This window comes from Halichoerus grypus, chromosome 9, assembly GCF_964656455.1.
Source record: "Halichoerus grypus chromosome 9, mHalGry1.hap1.1, whole genome shotgun sequence".
NCBI classification, from domain to species: Eukaryota; Metazoa; Chordata; class Mammalia; order Carnivora; family Phocidae; genus Halichoerus; species Halichoerus grypus.
In genome coordinates, this window is record NC_135720.1 from 116,239,696 (window position 1) to 116,261,947 (window position 22,252).

The 22,252-nt window shown below is 43.3% G+C and overlaps 1 protein-coding gene and 1 pseudogene across 1 annotated transcript in view; both read right to left on the reverse strand.

Moving 5' to 3' along the window:
- LOC118545741 (butyrophilin subfamily 1 member A1-like) overlaps positions 1-5,186 on the reverse strand; it is a 58,188-nt gene extending 53,002 nt beyond the window's left edge. Inside the window, 1 exon segment of the mRNA XM_078054364.1 lies at positions 5,098-5,186. Coding sequence (XP_077910490.1) covers positions 5,098-5,182 — 85 coding nt within the window. The 5' untranslated portion in view covers positions 5,183-5,186.
- A 12,727-nt stretch (positions 5,187-17,913) lies between these two features.
- Positions 17,914-18,332, reverse strand: LOC144378932 (large ribosomal subunit protein eL22 pseudogene; annotated as a pseudogene).
- Between the last annotated feature and the right edge of the window lie 3,920 nt (positions 18,333-22,252).

The following is a 22,252-nucleotide window of genomic DNA, read 5'->3' on the forward strand; positions in this document are numbered from 1 at the left end:
TCCCACACATGGTCTGTCCAGTCCTCTACCCATCACTTTGTGATCACAACTTCCAGGAACTGGAGAGAACACACTCTCCCTGAATGGTGTTATGTGGTCAGGATCACTCCTTTGCTTAATGAACCCCATTTATTTCTATAGCTTCTTTAACAAAATCTCAGAGCAGCTGGCTTTTGGATTCCAGGCACTAACAGAACTAGTTACATTAAAGGCTAAAAAGCAAGCAATATAGTGGGTGGGTCAGCATTAGAATAAAGCCATGATGCACAACAGACTCCAGGGACCACCATCACCCCCAGGTTCCCAAGCACTGGGTGGGAACAACAGCCCAGATGGGGAAAGGCCATGGAGCAGGGTTCAGCATCCCACCAGCTTCCACTTCTGCCCCAGGGAAGGGTCCACATGTCTCTTCCTGAAACAATGAGAGGGGACACCTTGGCTTATTTAGGACAGGAGCCCCCCAGAACATCAGGAAAGTCACTCACCAGCCAGGTAAGCAGATTTCCTCCGGTCTGAAAGGCAACACAGGAAACAGGTGGGCTGAGAACTGGAACGTCTCCAACAAAGGGGACGCAGAAAGTTCTGGAGAAAGAACAGAACTTACCAAGATCTGCTTGGAATTCATCTGAAAGAGAGTGAAAAATAAGCATGAACTCCCATCACTAAGAAAGAAAGACTGCACTTGGTAAACCCACAAAAGGACCTCTCTTTATCCTAGAAGAAGATCTAACTCCAGATCCCTCAAGCCTCTACAGCTCCAACTGTCCTCTCTGGAACTACTTGGTCACCTTCCCAGGCCAAGGGCCCCCCTGTCCACTTTTCCTCCACACCAGCTTCCACACTCATAGGCCTTGCCCCTGTCCTGCCTTACCTCTGGCATTCAGCACCTTCTCTTTTGTGTGCTAGTCCTTTTCCTTGTCCCTCTGCAGTTTCTCCTGTTCCTGCATCTCCTGCCACTTTGCAGTATGTTCTCTCTTAGTGTAGTAGGCAGCCCCAAGGATTAAGAGCATCAGCAAAGTCAGGATCACCATGAAAGCTGGCTTCCAAGGAGAGGCCCTAGGAAAGAAGATCTCTGTGCCCGGCCAGAGACCCTGTTAGGGGCACAGACTAGGACATACCAGCCAAGCACACCCAGGAACACCTGCCCCTTCCTCCCAGAAAGAGCACCGACTTGAGATGAAAAAAGCCATTGCCTTTCCTTGGCCCAGGATGGAGTTGAGGATGGAGCAGATCACATTCCCTGAAGAGCTGTCCCTCACCACCAGAGCAGCCTCCACACTGAACAGCCCCCCACTGTCTTGGGCATGGTCCTCACAGAATGCCAGGAACTTCTCCCCTCAGAGAGCTCTCCACTATACCTGAGCCTTTGGGAAACACCCCAAGGCCATGCATACCACTCGGACCCTATCTTCCTCGGGTCTTTGGATGTACAGTTGAGGGGCAGAGCCCACACCTGGAAGAGAGAAGCTGGAGAATCCAGGGATCCCAGCAGAGTCTTCCTGTGCACAACTCCAGGAGCAGCATTGCATTCTGGGCCTCTTTGAGGAGTGGCCTCTACAGGGAGCAAAGCTGTGGCCCTGCCTCAGGGCACAGGAGGAAGGAGCATGGCGACCTGTAGCAGGCACAGAGGGTGGGGCTCTTCTCCCCAAACATGAGCGTGGGAAGTCAAGTGCCCAGAGTGACAGAAGGAGGAATTTGGTCTCAGGATCCATCCTTCTCTGCTCCTCTCACCTCACACACTCTCCAGGGCATCGGCTTGCACACACACTGACACTTGGTACATCACTTCCACCTTCAACAACCCTACCAACTTCCTGCACTCCCTCCCTAATACCCACATTCCTGGGGTTAGCTCTGCCAGGATTCCTCACAGATGCTTCAAACTCAAATCCAGAACTGATTCATATTTGGCTCCATCTGTGATAGGCTGATGATGGGAAATATCCTAATCCTTCAGCCTTCGTTACATACAGCTCATCCTCTGCCAGATATTTTTAAGTGCCTATACATTCTGCTTCTGACAGTTCAGGGAATGAGTCTCTAGCATTGCTTGTGCCATTGCCTCGCCCTCTGCCACGGGAGGGACATGCTCAGGCTCGCGCAGCCTTTCCAGCTGCAGCTGTCCCAGACCAGCCAACAGCCAGATGAACAACAGCTCTGTGAGCAAACCCAGCCAAGGTCCACTGTCAGAACAAATAAAAATTAAAGGTAAGAACTCATTGTCCCTATTGAACATAAGGGATGAGAGTCCCCCTCCCTCCTTTTCTTGCAGCATTTACTTGAGGAAACTTGTGATGGTGGGTGCTTTCTGCCCTTTTTGAAATGTAAAAACTAGATAGGTCTTTTGCCAGCTTTGTGATCCAGGAATGTTTTTCTCAAGGACCTGGGAGCCCTCTCTTTAAACTGTTCACACCAAGGAGGACAGCACCTCTCTCTTCCCCTTCCTGTGCCAGGGTAGGAGCCTAACCTCAGTGGGCACCAGCATCCACGTGTAAAATCACCCCCATCATAAAGATGGGAGAACTTGGTTTTATTCCAGATAAAGCCAATTAGCTAACATAATGGTCACCCTGATTGCCAAGTAAACACAGGGTGAACTGTTTGTGACAAATGGTGCTGTCAAGTCTGCTTACTTGAGAGCTAGTAACTGTCTATCCTGAGAACATGTATGTAATGAGTTGTGTCTGCATGGCTATGGAAAAGAGTGAGATTTATTTGGCTTTGACTCTCTTGATAGAATCTCTGGGATGCACATCACATTGCAGTTAACGCTAATAAATAATAAAAATTATTTCTTTCCCTACTGTCTTTGTGGAGAAGATTTCTGGTTTGGGAGATTTTATGTTTAATGATATTTCCCCAAAATGACCAAAGATGTATGAGTAAGCCCAGTTAAGATTAGAGAAACACAGCCCACATGAACCAAACTCCCTAAATAACCAAATTAAATAAATGGCTATATGCCACTAAGATTTCTGTGGCTGTGTGTTACACAGCAACCTGACAACAATTGGCAAATAACACATAATTATCAAGATTTCTACTACTATTAAACAAATGGCCAAAGAGAAACCCCGGGATTCTCTGTAGTCCCCTCTTCCACCTCTAAACTCTGTCGCCCAAATCTACACACTCAGCCGAGTCTACTTTCCAAACCTCTCCGAAGCCAGATGCCTCTTCTTCCACCCAACTGCCCCACATGAAGTCAGACAGCCAACCTTCCTCTGTGTAACTACGTCCGTGCCTCCAGTCTCCTCTTCTTCCAACCACATCCCTCATGCTGTTAAAGCAAATCCAAAACCCCTGCACGGTTCTGTTTAAAATTTCCTTAGGTCTGCATCCAAACTCCATTACACAGCATACAAAGACTTCTCTACACTGACATCTGCCTCCACCCCCCACAAAATCCCTGTCCACTTCCTCCCCAAATTCCATACCTGCGCCCCACAGGGCACACACATTCCAGCCTCTGGACTATTTGGTTAACTGTCATAACCACAGTAACCATGCTCTCTGTGCCCCTGATGGTCCAGTCCATCAACCAGCAGGACTATTTGGAACACTATGTGCTTCACTCAAGTACCTGTTCAAGTGTACATGAAACACAGACCGCTGGGCTCCACCCCCAGAGTATCTGGTTCAGTAGGTCTGGGGTGGGTCCAAGAATGTGCATTTCTAAGGAGGTAGCGTTATGCTGATACTGATGTTCCAGGGACCACACTCTGACATCCATAGCTCTAACCTGCCTCCTCTTAGGACAGGACTGAAAACTGACCAAACAGCACACCTGTGGCCTAGGTGGGACCTCTCTGTTCATTGGGCCACACCCAGGAACTTCCCTACACCCAGGCCTAAGTTTATTTTTTCTGCCCCTAAGTTTATTATATCTTAATGCTCTGCTGAATTCCATGTGCACAAAAAACTAGAGCCCACAGCTACTTCCATTAAAATCTGCCCCTATTCTATAGGTCACAGGCATCAAATCAGTACTAGTTACAAAAGAAGGTTCACCCCACCACCACCCCCGACAGCCCTTGGCCTTCTGAGGACTGGTGGACAAGCCACGAAACAATTCTTCTGCAGGACTGGCCCTGCTGGACCTTTGAAGAGCAACTTCTTACCTCCTGTGCTACTCAAATTTGGCTGAGTCACTATCTGTCTCACCTGGGGGATGACAGGGACTAGTCTCCCTGTGACTATTCTCTCCCAAATCCATCTGTGTCACCCTTTTAACTTGTAAGCAAAACCATGTCCTTACTCAGCTCAAACCCTTGCAATGGCTCCGCAGTTCCCCACGTGGCCTGCAATCCCAAGAGGAAGACCTCCCAGAGCTGTCTGACCCTCAACTCCTGCTTCTCTCCCTCTCGCTCACTCTGCTCCAGCAAACACTTGCCTCCTCTGCTCCTTGACCATCCAAGCACACTGTCAGCTTTGCTCTGGCTGTTCACTGCTGTGGAGATGCTCTTTCCATGGGGATCCTCACAGGCTGGTACCCTACCTCCTTCATCCCCATCTCACTGCCTATTTGGCCACCTTATGGAGCACTGCTGCCTGCCCACAGCCCTCCTGCACCCCTGACTGCCCCGCCTGCTCTACTTCCTTGTCCCATGCTCTCCGTTCCTCTAACAGACAGATTACATGGCATTATGGTTTGCTGTCTCCTGCCAGAATGTAAGCTCTGTGAAGATAGGGATTCTGTCTGCTTTGTACATAGAGTAGCACTAACACATACTCCATACCCTGTAAATAGCTGTGGATGCATTGAATTAGTTAGAGAATAACTGCTTAGATACCAATAAAGCCAGGAAACAAGAAATGGGGGCAAATTTATTTTCACACTTTTCATTATTAAATTCACATTTTTTTATTTTATAAGACATAGACTCCTCATTAGACACATGGTCCCATGTCCTTGTTTACAGTTTGGGGACTCTTCTTAAAAGTTTAGATACAACTAGCAGTTGGAGGATCACGAAGATCTTTCTAGAGCCAGGGCCTCCACCAATAGCCATCCGTCCTGAAGGAGACACCAGCAGAACTCCCAGGGACTCTCACCCACCCCAAGGAGACACAGGAAGGGGGAGGGGACACACTCACCTGCGGACCCCCCAGCAGGCAGCTGGAACAAGAAAAGCAGGGAGGGGAGATGGGAGAGCAAAGAGCCCCTGCAGCAATCCTCCATTTCCTCAGAGCTGGGGAGACACAGGGCAGGAGGCAGGTGAACACCTCCAGAGAGGAGGCAGGGCCAGCCCACAGCTCTGGGCCTCAGAGCAGACAGCAGGGCTCAGGGCTGGCAACGGTCCCCAGCAGGAGCACAGCCTTTCCTACTGCTCATCATGCTGGTGGGGACCCCCACAACCTTAACACCAAGAAATCCCTCCCAGACCTTTGGAAACTTTCCCAGCCTGCTCTGCCCACAGGACCAGACCTTCCCGCCTCAGCACAGGGGCCTCCTCCATGTCTGCATCGTTCACAGGCCACCACAGGGACACAGGGCCCACACTCAGGTCCCTCCCCATGAAGGACACACCAGCTCCTGCGTTCTGTTCTTCTGCTGCCCCCTAATTATGACCAGAGAATCACTGAGAAGCATGAGTCAGACTGTGTCCTCCTCAAGGACACTGTGGCTCCCACCACACGCACCCTGTCCTCCGGTCCTTTGCTGGGTGAGTTCACCTAATTTCACCCCTGCCTCCCCCGCAACACTTTCCTGCTCAGGACTAAGGACTTGGCCTCGCTCCCAGCAGAGCCTCTCTCAGCCTGTGTTCACTTTTGATTGTTCTGAATCATCTGCTACGTTTGTTTTAATGAAACAAGGACTGACCCATTGGTGCATGGGAGTGATTGGTTTCTGCCCAGATGTCTGGTCAGACATATTAAAACTCTGGGCAAACCCAGGACATTGGATATACCTGAACATATCCCATGCTGTCATCCCCAAATGTACATTTCTGCCAATATCCACTTAGAGTCAGGAATATGGGGAAAATCCATCTTTTTTTTAATTTTTTTAAATTTTATTATGTTATGTTAGTCACCATACAATACATCATTAGTTTTTGATGTAGTGATCCACGATCCATTGTTTTCGTATAATACCCAGTGCTCCATGCAGTACGTGCCCTCCTTAATACCCATCACCGGGCTAACCAATCCTCCCTCCCCCCTCCCTTCTAAAACCCTGTTTGTTTCTCAGAGTCCATAGTCTCTCATGGTTCATCTCTCCCTCTGATCCCCCCCCTTCATTCTTCCCTTCCTTCTCCTAATGTCCTCCATGCTATTCCTTATGTTCCACAAATAAGTGAAACCATATGATAATTGACTTTCTCTGCTTGACTTATTTCATTTAGCATAATCTCCTCCAGTCCTTTCCATGTTGATGCAAAAGTTGGGTATTCATCCTCTCTGATGGCTGAGTAATATTTCATTGTATATATGAACCACATCTTCTTTATCCATTCATCTGTTGAAGGGCATCTCGGCTCTTTCCACAGTCTGGCTATTGTGGACATTGCTGTTATGAACATTGGGGTGCATATGGCCCTTCTTTTCACTACATCTGTGTCTTTGGGGTAAATACCCAGGAGTGCAATTGCTGGGTCATAGGGTAGCTCTATTTTTAATTTTTTGAGGAACCTCCACACTGTTTTCCAAAGTGGCTGTACCAACTTGCATTCCCACCAACAGTGTAAGAGGGTTCCCCTTTCTCCACAACCTCTCCAACATTTGTTTCTTTCCCTATCCATTTTTGCCATTCTAACTGGTGTAAGGTGGAATCTCAATGTGGTTTTCATTTGAATTTCCCTGATGGCTAATGATGTTGAACATGTTTTCATGTATCTGTTAGCCATTTGTATGTCTTCTTCAGAGAAGTGTCTGTTCATGTCTTCTGCCCATTTTTTGACTTGATTATTTGTTTTTTGGGTGTTGAGTTTGAGAAGTTGTTTATAGATCTTGGATACCAGCCCTTTATCTGTAGTGTCATTTGCAAATCTCTTCTCCCCTTCTGTGGGTTGCCTCTTTGTTTTGTTGACTGTTTCCTTTGCTGTGCAGAAGCTTTTTATCTTGATGAAGTCCCAAAAGTTCATTTTTGCTTTTGTTTCACTAGCTTTTGGAGATGTATCTTGAAAGAAGTTGCTGTGGCCGATGTCAAAGAGGTTACTGCCTATCTTCTTCTCTAGGATTTTGATAGATTCCTGTCTCACATTGAGGTCTTTCATCCATTTTGAGTTTATCTTTGTGTATGGTGTTAGAGAATGGTCGAGTTTCACTCTTCTGCATGTGGCTGTCCAATTTTCCCAGCACCATTTATTGAAGAGACTGTCTTTTTTCCATTGCATGTTTTTTCCTGCTTTGTCGAAGATTATTTGACCATAGAGTTGAGGGTGCATATCTGGGTTCTCTATTCTGTTCCATTGGTCTATATGTCTGTTTTTGTGCCAGTACCATGCTGTCTTGGTGATCACAGCTTTGTAATATAGCTTGAAATCGGGCAACGTGATGCCCCAGCTTTGTTTTTCTTTTTCAACATTTCCTTGGTGATTCAGGGTCTTTTCTGATTCCATACAAATTTTAGGATTGTTTGTTCCACCACTTTGAAAAATGTCATTGGAATTTTGATCGGGATGGCATTGGTATAGATTGTTCTGGGTAGCATAGACATTTTAACAATGTTTATTCTGATCCATGAGCATAGAATATTTTTCCATCTTTTTGTGTCTTCAATTTCTTTCATGAGTGGTCTGTAGTTCCTAGAGTATAGATCCTTTACCTCTTTGCTTAGGTTTATTCCGAGGTACCTTATGGTTTTTGGTGCTATTGTAAATGGAATCATTTCTCTAATTTCTCTTTCTACAGTTGCGTTGTTAGTGTATAAGAAAGCAACTGATTTCTGTGCATTGATTTTGTATCCTGCCACACTACTGAATTGCTGTATGAGTTCTAGTAATTTGGGGGTGGAGTCTTTTGGGTTTTCCACATAAAGTATCATGTCATCTGCGAAAAGAGAGAGTTTGACTTCTTCTTTGCCAATTTGAATACCTTTTATTGCTTTTTGTTGTCTGATTGCTGTTGCTAGGACTTCTAGTACTATGTTGAACAATAGCGGTGAGAGTGGGCATCCTTGACGTGTTCCTGATCTTAAGGGAAAGGCTCTCAGCTTTTCCCCATTGAGGATGATATTTGCTGTGGGTTTTTCATAGATGGATTTTATGAACTTGAGGATGTTCCCTCTATTCCTATACTCTGGAGAGTTTTAATCAAGAAAGGATGCTGTATTTTGTCAAATGCTTTTTCTGCATCAATTGAGAGGACCATATGGTTCTTCTCTCTCCTCTTATTAATGTGTTCTATCACATTGATTGATTTGCGAATGCTGAAGCACACTTGCATCCCGGGGATAAATCCCACTTGGTCGTGGTGGATGATCCTTTTAATGTATTGTTGGATCCTATTAGCTAGTTTTTTGTTGAGGATTTTGGAATCCATATTCATCAGGGATATCGGTCTGAAATTCTCCTTTTTGATGGGGTCTTTGCCTGGCTTGGGGATTAAGGTAATGCTGGCCTCATAGAATGGGTTTGGAAGTTTTCCTTCTGTTTCTATTTTTTGAAACAGCTTCAGTAGAATAGGTATTGTTTCTTCTTTGAATGTTTGGTAGAATTCCCCAGGGAATCCATCAGGCCCTGGGCTCTTGTTTTTTGGGAGGTTTTTGATCACTGCTTCAATCTCGTTACTGGTTATTGGCCTCTTCAGGTTGTCAATTTCTTCCTGTTTCAGTCTTGGCAGCTTATAGGTTTCCAGGAAGGCATCCATTTCATCCAGATTGCTCAGTTTATTGGCATATAGTTGTTGATAATAATTTCTAATAATTGTTTTTACTTCCTTGGTGTTAGGCGTGATCTCTCCCCTTTCATTCATAATTTTATTAATTTGGGTCCTTTCTCTTTTCTTTTGGATAAGTCTAGCCAGTGGTTTATAGATCTTATTAATTCTTTCAAAGAACCAACTTCTAGTTTCATTGATCTGATCTACTGTGTTTCTGGTTTCTAATTCATTGATCTCTGCTCTAATTTTAATTATTTCTCTTCTAATGCATGGCTTAGGCATCCTTTGTTGCTTTTTCTCTAGTTCTTTAAGGTGTAGAGTTAGTTGGTGAATTCAGGATTTTTCTATTTTTTTGAGTGAGGCTTGGATGGCTATGTACTTCCCCCTTAGGACCGCCTTTGCAGTATCCCATAGGTTTTGGACCAATGTGTTTTCGTTCTCATTGATTTCCATGAATTGTTTAAGTTCTTCTTTGAGTTCCTGGTTGAGCCAAACATTCTTGAACAGAGTGGTCTTTAGCTTCCAAGTGTTTGAATTTCTGCCAAATTTTTTCTTGTGATTGAGTTCCAGTTTTAGAGCATTGTGTTCTGAGAATATGCAGGGAATAATCTCAATCTTTTGGTATCGGTTGAGACCTGATTGTGACCCAGTATGTGGTCTATTCTGGATAAAGTTCCATGTGTGCTCGAGAAGAATGAGTATTCTGTTGTTTTAGGGTAGAATGTTCTGTAAATATCTATGAGGTCCATCTGGTCCAGTGTGTCATTCAAAGCTCTTGTTTCTTTATTGATTTTCTGCTTAGATGATCTGTCTATTGCTGAGAGTGGAGTATTGAGGTCTCCTACAATTAACGTGTTGTTATCAATATGACTCTTTATTTTGGTTAACAGTTGGCTTATGTAGATGGCTGCTCCCATGTTGGGGGCATAGATATTTACAGTTGTTAGATCTTCTTGTTGGATAGACCCCTTGAGAATGATATAGTGTCCTTCTGTGTCTCCAATTACAGACTTTAGTTTAAAATCTAATTTGTCTGATATCAGAATTGCTACTCCCGCTTTCTTTTGAGGTCCGCTGGCATGGAAGATGGATCTCCATCCCTTCACTTTCAGTCTGGATGTATCTTTAGGTTCAAAATGAGTCTCTTGTAGGCAGCATATGGATGGGTCCTGTCTTTTTATCCAATCTGCAACCCTGTGCCGTTTTATGGGAGCATTTAGGCCATTCACGTTGAGAGTGATTATTGAAAGATATGAATTAATTGTCATCATGTTGCCTGTGAAGACGTTGTTTTTATAGATTGTCCCTGTAAATTTCTGTTGTAGATCACTCTTGGGGTCTTTCTCCTTTTATAGAACCCCCTTAATATTTCTTGCAGGGCCGGCTTAGTGGTCACATATTCTTTCAGTTCCTGCCGGTCTTGGAAGCTCTGCATCTCTCCATCCATTCTAAATGAAAGCCTTGCCAGATAAAGTATGCTTGGCTACATGTTCTTCTCGTTTAGTACCCTGATTATGTCTTGCCAGGCCTTTCTGGCTTGCCAGGTCTCTGTGGATAGGTCTGACGTTATTCTGATGTTCCTCCCTCTGTATGTAAGGAATCTCTTTCCCCTAACTGCCCTTAAGATGGTTTCCTTGGTTCTAAGATTTGCGAGTTTTTATTACATGTTGGAGTGTTGGCCTGTTTTCCTTGATCTTGGGAGGGGTCCTCTCTGCCTCTCGGACATGAATGTTTGTTTCATTCCCCAGAATAGGGAAGTTCTCAGCTACGATTTGCTCAAATGTATCTTCTAGTCCTCTCTCTCTCTCCACTCCCTCCGGGATTCCAATAATTCTGACATTGGAACGCTTCATGGTGTCCCTTATTTCTCTGATTCTATTTTCATGGATTCTGAGTTGTTTTTCCCTGGACTCCTCTTTTCTCTTTTTATCTATTAAATTGTCTTCCAGGTCACTGATTCGTTCTTCTGCCTCACTTACCCTAGCTGTTAGATTATCTAGATTAGATTGGCTCTCACTGATAGCATTTTTAAGTTCTGCCAATTCAGCTTTCATTTCTGCCCTTAGAGACTCTATGTTGCCATTAATTGATTTCTCCATTCTAGCTATTTTCTTCACAATTGCTAGCCTGAATTCCATCTCCAACATCTTGGTTATATCTGCATCCATTTGTAAATCTGCAGCATAAGTCATAATCTCTGAGTCTATCTTGGGGGGGTTCCTCCTCCTAGTCATTCTGTTGATGGGTGGTTGAGAGAATGTATAGAATCCAAATTATTGACCAGAACCCAAGCAAGATGCACCTGTTTTCTAGGGACCTTAGGGTTGCTGGCCTCTTGTTCTCCCAGCCTGTCTTCTGGGGGAGGGGCCTGCCACGTTGTTACTCAGGCAACCCTGTTTGGGCAGAGTTGCCCTGCCCCCCTGTGGCGGGGGATGGGCTCAGTGAGAATCAGTATGGGGGGCTTTTGTTCTCTGGCAGCTTTCCCTTGCGGCTTTCCATGTCTCTTCTGAGAGTCAGAGCAGAAGAGAACGTTTTCAACCCTCTGCCTCAGAGCAGAGACACCACAGTCTGTTCTTCAGTGAGCTCTCCAGGACACACCGTCTCCATTTCTGTCCGTGCTGCTATAAACTGCAGCGGCCCCTCCGCAGCGCCCCCAGTCCTGCCTCCAGGTCGGGGCACGTCTCTGCCCTTTGTGCTTCTAAAACCTCCAGCTGCTCCCAGTTCACAGGCGCGACCCCGCCGCTCCAGGTTTCCACCCCGGGGGCTGCCCTAAAGTCCTTTCCCCACCGCTACCGGTCTGCGAGTCTGTGACCGGTCCCCAGCGCGCCAAGCTGTCGCTCACTGGCGGTGTAGGATCCCCATGGCCAGGCACCCTCCCGCTGCCGTTTATCCTCCGATATCTGCCCGTGGAATCACGGCTCCCCGCTTCGTACCTTGAAACCAACCGTCTGCGATATTCTGTTTGTAGAGATCCAGATCTTCTTACATCTCAGGCTGATTTCGTGGGTGCTCAGAGTGGTCTGGTAGATATCCAGCTCAATTCTGGGGACCGGTTGGAATAGGGTCCCCTACTCCTCTGCCATCTTTTCTCCCAGGAAAATCCATCTTAATTGAAAAATAATTAATGAACAAGAAGAATATTAGCTTCCAGGTCCACCCCCCACTGCCACCACCTTTCCCTGCCCAACGAGGAGACTCCTCAAGACCTGAGAGACATTAGGGTTATTTTATGCAAGGACAGATGGAAGAAAACCAAATTTTTTGAGTACCTACTAAGTGCCAGGACCTGGGCTACACAAGTTGTACTTATGACACTTCATTCTCACGCATGTAACAGAGATGAAGGAAGACATGAGTCCTGCCATCTAGCAACCTTTCATCAAGGAACCTCTCAGAGGAGGGAGGGCTGGAGCTGCAAGGACACTGCCCCCCATACCCCTGCACACCCCAGTCCTCAAGCCCAGCCCAGCCCCCAGCTCCACACAGCTCAGGGTGAAAGAGGAGCAGGAAGGGGACCTTGGACTCAGAAATGGCCCAGGGTGATATGGCCAGGAAGCTTATCTTGCCTGAATGCCGGCCTTTGGATCCCATGATGGGAGGGGAGGGGAAGGAATGACCAAGACGGTAAGATTTTCCTGAAGGACACTGGAAGGACACCTGGAGACATTGCAGGAAGGACACCAAACAGCAAACTTCACTGTCCCCTGCCAGCTAATCAGGCTCCCGGTCCAGCTGTTTTTCGACAAACACTGTTCACTGCCATGAATGATTTTTCTTGCTCAATATATAAATTATATAGTGGGGTGTTAAGATTGTACTTTCTAGGGGCACCTGGGCGGCCCAGTCCTTAAGTGTCTGCCTTCAGCTCAGGTCATGATCCCAGGGTCCTGGGATCGAGCCCCACTTCAGGCTCCCTGCTCCTCGAGAAGCCTGCTTCTCCCTCTCCCATTCCCCCTGCTTGTGTTCCCTCTCTTTCTGTGTCTCTCTCTGTCAAATAAATAAAATCTTAAAAAAAAAAAATTGTACTTTCTACTTTAACAGCCATATAATACCTCTTATCTTTAGTTGCTTCAAGTGCTTCTGAAACATGTCCAGACAAACACCCAAGCTATAAAACAATGGCTAATGTAAAAAGAATTGTGAATTTGTAATGTGCCCGTTGGTGCAAAGTATTAAACCCACTTTTTAAAAACCTGTAATAAAGTAAAGCTTAATTTATTTTAATTTTTTTATGAATCGTTTTTATCTGAGTATAATTGACAGACAATGTTACATTATTTTCAGGTGACAACATACTGATTCAACAAGTTAAACATTATTCTATGCTCCCAACACGTGTACCTATCATCTATCTCCCACTCTCTTCACCCATTTTGGCCCACCCCCCACTCCATATCCCCTCTGGCAACCATGGGTTTGTGCTCTGTGTGAACAGGTCTGATTCTGCCTTTTGTTTGTTTGCTTATTCATTTGGTTTGTTTGGATTCCACATATGAGTAAAATCATGCAGTATTTGTCTTTCCCAGTCTGACTTCTTTCACTTAGCATAACACCTTCTAGGTCCATCCACGTTGTCACAAATAGCATGATCTTATCCTTTTTTCTGCCTGCATAATATTCCATTGTGTATATATACTACATCCCCCTTGTCCATTCATCTGTCAATGGACTTTTAGGTTGTTTTCATATCTTAGCTATTATAAATAATGCTACAATAAACATGGGGGTATTTATGCCTTATCAAATTTGTATTTTCATTACCTTTGGGTAAATACCTACCTGATGAGAGAAAACAACAAAGCCTGGGCTTTGCTGCAACCTGTAGTCTCCAGGTTTACAGATGGTAACACTCCCACAGCTCCCTCAAGGACTTCCTTTCATGTTTGACCACTATAGCTTTGTTCTTGTTAGTGTTACTTCCCTGTGATAACCAGAAACAGCCCCACCCAAAATACATAATAGCAATTACCTTACAAACGTTGGTCCACTGATACACATCTGAAGGGTCTCAAGACTCATGTTTTACTAGACAGTAGTATATAACCTTATCTTAACAGCAGCTAGCCCCTCAAGGTCCTGGAAGCCTTGCTTCCAAATTCCTTTGAGACTTACACTATCCCTTACCCCCACTAATGATTAAGCATAGGATTAGTCGCAGCTCACAATCCCTGTGCAGCTCTTTCTGCCCACGGGTCCTGTCCCTGTGCTATAATAAAACCACCTTTTCAATGGAAAACTCTCAGAAATTATATCCTGACCATTTGCTCACCAGCCCCACGTCATTTTGGTGCCCAACTCTCTTCTTATCTGAACTTCAGCCTCAGTGCAAACTTCTCTTCCTGTTCTTCCATTTCAGGGGCTATTCAAGGAGTAAGGTCTTATCGGGACACTTTCATGCCGATTGCTCAGGCTGCAATCCTCTAGCCCATGGCTGCTCTAAGGGGAGGAATAAAAGCCTGTATTTTGACTGGAAGCTAATCCCCTGGCTGAAATGGTAATAAGACCCAGAAACTTGATGCCTTCTCTTTATTCCTATCCTTATACGAAGCTATCTCTGTTGGGCACAGGACAGCTACCTAAGTCACTAGCATGGCTGCCAACCTTAAGACTCTCCTGTGAGTTTTCCTCCTCATTGGTCCAATGTGGTCTCTTCCACATCCCTGATCTAGCCACTTCTGGCCACAAGCCCTCCACTGAGAGCCAGTCAAAACTGAATTAAAACCCAACAGAGGGCTGCTTCCTAGGGAAGTTGGCTATAAAGGCTACATGTGCTGGAATGTCACTTAGACCATGATGGATTTCTATCTTTACAATTTTTCATCAGTGTTCTCTAATCACTACTTAAATCACAACATTGGGTAATTTCCCCTTGTAAAACTTTTCTAGTGTTTTCCATGGGTTAAAAACGGCAGGTTCTTCACAGCATGTCACGGTATTTGTCCATTCACCAGCACCAATTTGTAGTCCAGAGTGCAATGGGGAGGTGGGGGGGCGCCAGCATCCCTCCTACAAGGCTGGCAGTGTTCATAGCGCTTTTGTTCAAGGGACGCCTCCAGTCACTTTGACACAGGGAACCTCTGACATATCCTGTGTGGGATGTCACCTGGGAGTATGGGGGATTTTCTTGTTAATGGGCCTTCTCTGCTTTTCTAGGAACATGGGATCTTCTTCTTCAGTCCCCAAGGACTCTCCCTTGGGATGCCTTTTAACACATTGGAATCAATTCAGATCGCAAGATTTAAGAAAGACAAACTGATTTTCTCTGTAACACTTCAGGGCCTCAGTACTCCTTAGGAGATAAGGAAAAACGGCCAATTGAGATACTAAGCTTCAATATGATCTACCATTTAGATCTCTTCTGTAGGCAACAGGGCAAATGGACGGGGTACCCTATGTCCAGGCCTTCATGGCCCTAAATCCAGATCCTGACCTCTGCAGAGTATGTTTGGCCACTAACAAGGATAATAACCCCCCTCCCGATGAATTGGATGATGATTATCTAAATAGGCCTCCTAATAAATGCAGCTTGCCAGAAAAATCACAGGCCATCCCTAATGAAGGGGACACTGACTCTCTCACTGTTCCTCCTCCTAATAGACCCAGGTTATTCTTGTTGTATGTGGGGCCTTTTCCCTCATTCATTTCCTGGATTAATGGTTATGATAATTGGAGGCAATTGTCTGGTTAGTCTACCGAGGGACAGGGCCTTTAAGGAATATTCCCAAGCAGGTCCCAAAACTCCTTTTGTTTCAAGGACGTTTCCTGTCTTCTCTGGCCCGAAATAGACTCCCTAATTTCACTTTGTGTTGGTGGGGGGAAAAAAATGCATCTGCTCATCTGTCTGAGCTGATGAGCTTTCGGAATGGGAGTCCTCTTTCTTTTGTCTGGGCATTTTTTTTTTTTTTTTTTTTTTTTGGTAACCATGTGTTAGCCACTTTACTATAAAATATGATCAAAACTCAATTATGAGAGTTCAAAAAGACATAGAAAAACCAATGAGTTTCCATTTTATTACAAGTTTTAAAATCTGGGAGTAGTTTGAAAAAAACTTATATCCTAATTTCAGCCCAGGGTTAATATTTTGCAAACAAAAAATCACTACAGGTGAACCTCAATGCAACAAACAAATACAATTTGCAAATCCCGGTCATAAACTCACTAACAAACTTACTAATCATGGTAAGGGACAGTGCCAAAGACCAGCTGATGCTTCAATTAAATCAGAAAGAAACGTTGCCTTCTGTGAAGGCAGAAAAACATGCAAACAATTCTGCTTCAAGAAATTTGCACAGAAATAGAAAATGCTAGAGCCTTTACCACAGATGAAATTGCAAACATTCAACACATTAAATTAAATCCAAGGAGCACCAAATATTAAATTGAAGCAAAGGTAGGACTCAAACATTTAATTTCCAGCTATGCAACTAGCAGAGCCCAGGAATTTCAGGTGTGGAAATTAGCTGTAGGCAAACTCTATAAAAACATGAGTTTATACTCTGTCATTTTATTTTATTTATTTATTTTTTTATTATGCTCAGTTAGTCAGCATATAGTACATTATAAGTTTTTGATGTAGTGTTCAACAATTCAATAGTTATATATAACACCCAGTGCTCATCACAACACGTGCGCTCCTTAATATACTCTGCAATTTTAATACAATGCAGACATTTCTGCAAAACTGTTTAGATTTTAGAGGGGCATAATAAGGCATCAGGGTGTCTTTTCAAAGTCACTCTCAAATACTCTTGATTTTTGGTTGGCAACAATGACATCTTTATAACTTAATATCTCTCACAGATCTCTAGCCTCTGCACACAAGGCAACAAAATACCACTTCCCATCTGGTCCAGCTTAATGTCAGTTTGTAGAATGACTTGACATTAAATCCATCCATGGCCTAAATGACACAGAAGCTACTATTTCCTGGGCATATCCACACTTTTTCCCCATCTCCTCAGCATGAACTGTCTCTCAATCACTTCTCCTTCACGCCCTATCCCCACAAAAGACTCCAATCCCCAGGAGATGCACACATGTCAATTCTGGAAGGTCTACTATTGCTCATCTCCAGCTCTCCATGCTGGGGGCCAAAGCAACAGTTTGTTGCAAAGAGTTGCAGAAACAGTGATTATTTACAAATTCATTTTTGTGCACTTTTGCATAATTTAAAACCTGGTGTAGAGGGTGCTTTCAGGCAGCAGACTTGAGCCCTGGAACCCTGAGTAAGGCAGAAGGACCCATGGTGACCACCAGACTGAGTGCAAACAGGCCCATCAGGTGACCCACCTCAAAACAGCCAGAGGCCCTAGTTGACCAATGGGCTACTTACACATGGGCACAGGTACCAAAAAAGGAAAATTCCATACGTTCCCACACCTCCTCACTCCCCCATTAACTGTAGCCCCCACCACTGCCTCCTGGCAGGCAGGCTCTCCTTTGCTGCCCTGCCTGCTACTCCCTTGCAGGGTATTCAGTAAACTTCTGTCTCCTGTGTCCTGCCCTGGGCTCTCCAAACTCTTTTCTGGAAGGTAGTAGAATATGCAGCAGCACAAAAGGACATTTTATTTCTACAGGAAGAAAAAGGATTAGCATACATAATAATTGTGTGCATCGAGTAAATTGTCATAAAAAATTGAAGTAAATGCCACAGAACCCTGCACTTTTGTCAACACTGACATTTTCCTGCAAGAAGAGAACCTCAAAGAAGTCACTGGTTTTGCTTTCAGTGAATTAGGAGCCCCCATGTTTGTATAAATGAACCTCTAAGAAGAGCACCAGATGAAACTCTCACTTTTTAAAGTAAATTAATGACTAAAGTGCACACGGCTCCACACCCTTATCCACATGCTCAAGGTCAAATCACCAGCAATTCTCTGAAAGGAGCTCACTTCTGTTTTGGTATTATTACCACAATAACTAAAATTTTCAAACAGGAAAAAAAAGTCTAATTATAAATAAGAGAATGGCAGCCTGAGTGAAGTTCGTTTACTATGATTTCCAATTTTCTGGTCAACCCATACTGCAATCCATTCCTTTCCATACAAGGAAAACCACCATTTTAGTTCCCATGTTCTATTCAAGAATTCATACAAAATCTTCCAGATAAATGAGTTTTAATCCTCCTTCTTCCTCTCCTTCCTCGTCCTGATTAACCTGGAAGTAATGCAATTAGTAACTCTCTTTGCTCTTAGCTACGTGCAAACAGTCACGCACATTATTGTTCTTCAAATATTTTTTGATGAGATATTTCAAATACCTTTACGGAAAAAGTCACCTCAGAAGTTACGGTGATCTTGCTCTTGCACCTTTCAATGGTTACAACCCCTCCACCGGGGGGGACTCCCAGCTTTTCCATTCGCTTTGATTCGCTCGTGAAGAAACCGCTTCAAACCCGCAGCATCCAGGATTCCACCTTCTACTGGGTGGGAGCAGTTAAGGGTAAACTTCGGAACTTGCTTCTCCCCCACCCCGCCCACAATCACAAGCTTTTCCACGGGCACCATGGCGCAACAGAGGCAGAAAAGAAGGTCTCTTCTGTCTGAGCTTTTACCCACCTCCAGCCTTGCCAGCTGCATCTCACCTCCCCTGCCTGCCCCCCCACCCTGCCCGTTTCTGCACCACCATGGATGCAGCTTGTACCCATACCATCGTGGGTACCCCGGCCACCATCGCCTTCGGCTCCTCCTACCCTCACTCTCAAGGAGCAAGGAGCATCCCCTTGGACTTAACCCACCGTACAGGTGCCCCAGGTTGAAAAAATTGACAATGGGGAACGAACTGATTGACTTTTAAATGGACATGGGTGCAACATACTCGTATTAAAGCTAATTTGAGTTTGCTGGTTTAATTGAGATAGACATGTCTATCTTAATTAGTTGTCGACATTAACTATAACACTTTTATTCTACCAAGGTTTGCTGAAGGTCAAAAAGGCTCATGTAATCTCTTGCAATTTGTCAACAAATGATGGCTTCAAATGGTTAATTAATTTTGTCTGTCTCAAAGTTTTCATGGGTAACTGTTAAAACAGCTTTCACAATCTTTGGTAACCTGAAACTTTAAAGTTTTACTTGGATAACAAGTCAGATTGAATTCGTTGGATATCTAAGTCTTTCCAAATAAGATAAAATAGTGAAACATTAATTACTAAACATAATGTTTATTTGCTTTTGGCTTCCTATTGCGGAGAAGCTGAGGATACTCAGTCTATTGGTAAACATTCTTGATGCTTTATCCAGATGGTACTGTGGAAAAACATGTTTGTACAAAGTATAAAATGTATTCATAAATTTCAGATCTAAAGAATTCCAGTGTAACACACAGTTCACAATCAGTTACTACTTTGTTTTCCCTGGAGACTAAGGTTTGTAAGAATTAAAATTCCGCTAAATGTAATTAAGACTGTTGGAGATAAGAAAGCAACTCCGTTTGCAAGAAAATACGTGTTTTTGATGAGAAAGATATGAGGAATGGGAATACATTTTGTTGAGGGGGGAAACAAGTAATTTTGTCTGAAAATAAGACTGGTTGTTTGGAGAGAAAAGGCTTAGGACAAAATCTGAATAAAAAAAAGTTGTAGAAGATTTGTGAAGGGACTACTTTAGGAAAAATTTTATGTGTGGTCAGGACTAAGGCTGAAATAAATAGATTTTAAAGATACACTGGTACACGATTAAAATTCTGCTTTTTTCTCTGATAAAAAAACAAAGTTTTCTTGGATTATTGGTTTCCACTTGATAAGAAATTATAAACAAAGTTGTGGTCTTTTCCTTGCCCAGAAAACCAAAGTTTCTATGTTTTGTCTTTATCAGGTCTTTGGTTACTTAAGAAAGTTAAAAATTCTCAATATTAAAAGAGCTAAATTTTGAGAACAACTCTATAACCCTACCTGTTTGTCTTTGTAATAGCTTATTATCACCTTGGGGAGATAAATAATCACATTTTAAGTGTTATAATGATATGTAATCCTCTTCAGGCATGTGCTTTAAAACTTTGAGTGTTTTAAAAAACTTCCCCAAGATTTGAATTGTAAATGAAGTCTTTTTGACTAATTAGGCTTGTTTATTTGGTCTGTTAAATTACATGGAAAGCATTGTCAAACAACTGATGACAACTTTAGGTGACGTTGTATGGGTAAATGCTATAACTCTTCTAGAAATTATATGAAATCCCTAAAGTTTTCATAGATCCTGGTGTAAGGTCATCACTCGACTTTCTGATTATGTGTAGCACAGAAAGAACTGGGTTTCCTTGTCAACTGCATTATAATGAACTCTCATCAGATCTTTAACCATGTCCATTTTTGAGTCTCTTGTCACTTATAGTTGTTCTGATGCTCTTACAAAATGTGTTTTGTCTTCAAGGAGACCCATGAAAAGAACTTTTGGCAAATACAGGTATTTGATATCTTTGAGATCATAAAACTAGGCCAAATGAAAATTTCCAGAACTAATGGGAAAAAAGCTGCATTCAAACAGAATAAGAATTAATAATATGGGACTAAATAAATTGAGAAAATGATATTTTTATAAGTGTTGTTGGAAACGTTCTCTAATGTTAGCTCACCCAGGTTAAGGAAACTTTCTCTTAAGGTATCCATGATATACAGAAATATGATAAAATATTCCTTTGGGAACAAATTGAAGCATTTTACTTTTTCCCTACCTGAACCCTCTGAAATTCAGAAACTCTCATTGAGTATTCTTTCTTCCATGGCAATTATAATTATTTTCATAAGTTCAATAAGAATCTGTTCTCCTTGTAACAGGACACCATTGGAAACACTGGTTATTTTACCAAGGCTTGGACTGGAATGAATGTCAGATTTGAGAGAGACATGCACAGACTCAGATATGATCAAACAGCTTTAAGGTATTAAAGTTGACTTTATGGAGCCAATAAAGCCCCTTGGAAATGTCAGTCTGGCACCTCACTCACAGAGTTCCCACAGCCTCAGCACGTGAGTACAAATGTCCGTTCCTGGCAGGTGCAAGGACCTCAGGATATTTGGGGGACTTCGAGAAGAGAAATTTGCCCAAATCTACAGATATTGCAGGCTTATCTGACAAGTATTTGGCTTGGTTTCTGGCCTCGCGAGCTTAAAATTGTTCAACCTAGAGATTCCTTATAAAAAGTTCCAGCAAAGCAGATTTTAAAAGATCTATTCTTGCTAGCTTATGTAAATAAGTAGGCCAAATTTGTTAAAACTGGACATGTTTTACAAGCAAATTAATCTTGATATGGCTATCTTTGATAAAATGAGGGTGATTATAGAGAAAAAATATGTTTCAATAACACATATTTGTAGATATTAGACTTTAATACTATTGATGATAAACTAGACTAGATCCTGAATTCTTCTGGTTTCCTGAAATATCTGGCGATGGCTCTCCAAACTAAGGTTTCCAATCTTCTTCCATTCTCTTAACTTAAAGTCATTAAAAACTAAAACTGCCCTTTTCCCTAAAGCCCTGAAAGCTGATGCTGGACAACTTGAGGTCAGCTCAGAGAAATTGCCACAGAACTCATGTACAGACGATCTATGTGCCTGCTTCTCTTTGGGCCGGTCAAAAGGATCAGCAGAGACAGGTGAATTACAAAGCAGAAAAGCCCATCTGATTCCCGCGGCCTGTTGGCACTCCGTCTGCGGACGCTTCAGGCCTGACATCTGAAAATCTTCTCCCTGGCAGCACTCAGGACCCAGACACGGGGTTTGTCATTTGCTCCAGCCATTAACCTGTATTTTTCTTTGGTTTCCATAAAAGTGCCTCTTATTAATGACCTGATGGCTTGCCTAACAAAACAGAATCTATATGATGGCTACACCACCTGCTACACAATTAGGGCCTTAAGTGACTCTCAAAATAGCATTACATTATTAAACACTGCAATAACTCAAATGCTTAGAGCAGTTCTGTTTTATATTTTGAGATTTTATTTTTAAGTAATCTCTACATCCAACGTGAGGCTGGAACTTACAACCCTGAGATCAGGAGTCACACGCTCTACCAACTGAGCCAGCCAGGCAGGCCCCAAATTCATAAAGCAGTTCTACAAAATCAAATGGCTTTAGATGTTTTAACTGCTACAGAAGGTGGAATATGTGCCATTATTAAACAGAATGCTATGTATATACTTCAGATCATCACAAAAATGTAACAGGATTGCTAAAAGATATGAATAGTCAAATTGATGCTTTAAATGATCCCTCCCTTTCCTTTCATGACTGGCTAAACTCCTGGACTGGAGGAGGATTTTGGTCAACTATCAAAGGTCTTTTCCTGGACTTCTTCTTGTTATTTTAATCCCCCTCCAGTTCCATCCACATCGATGTAAATGGTAAGATTTCATCCTGATGGCTCAGTAATATTTCATTGTATAGAGATACCACATCTTCTTTATCTATTCCTCTGTTGATGGACAT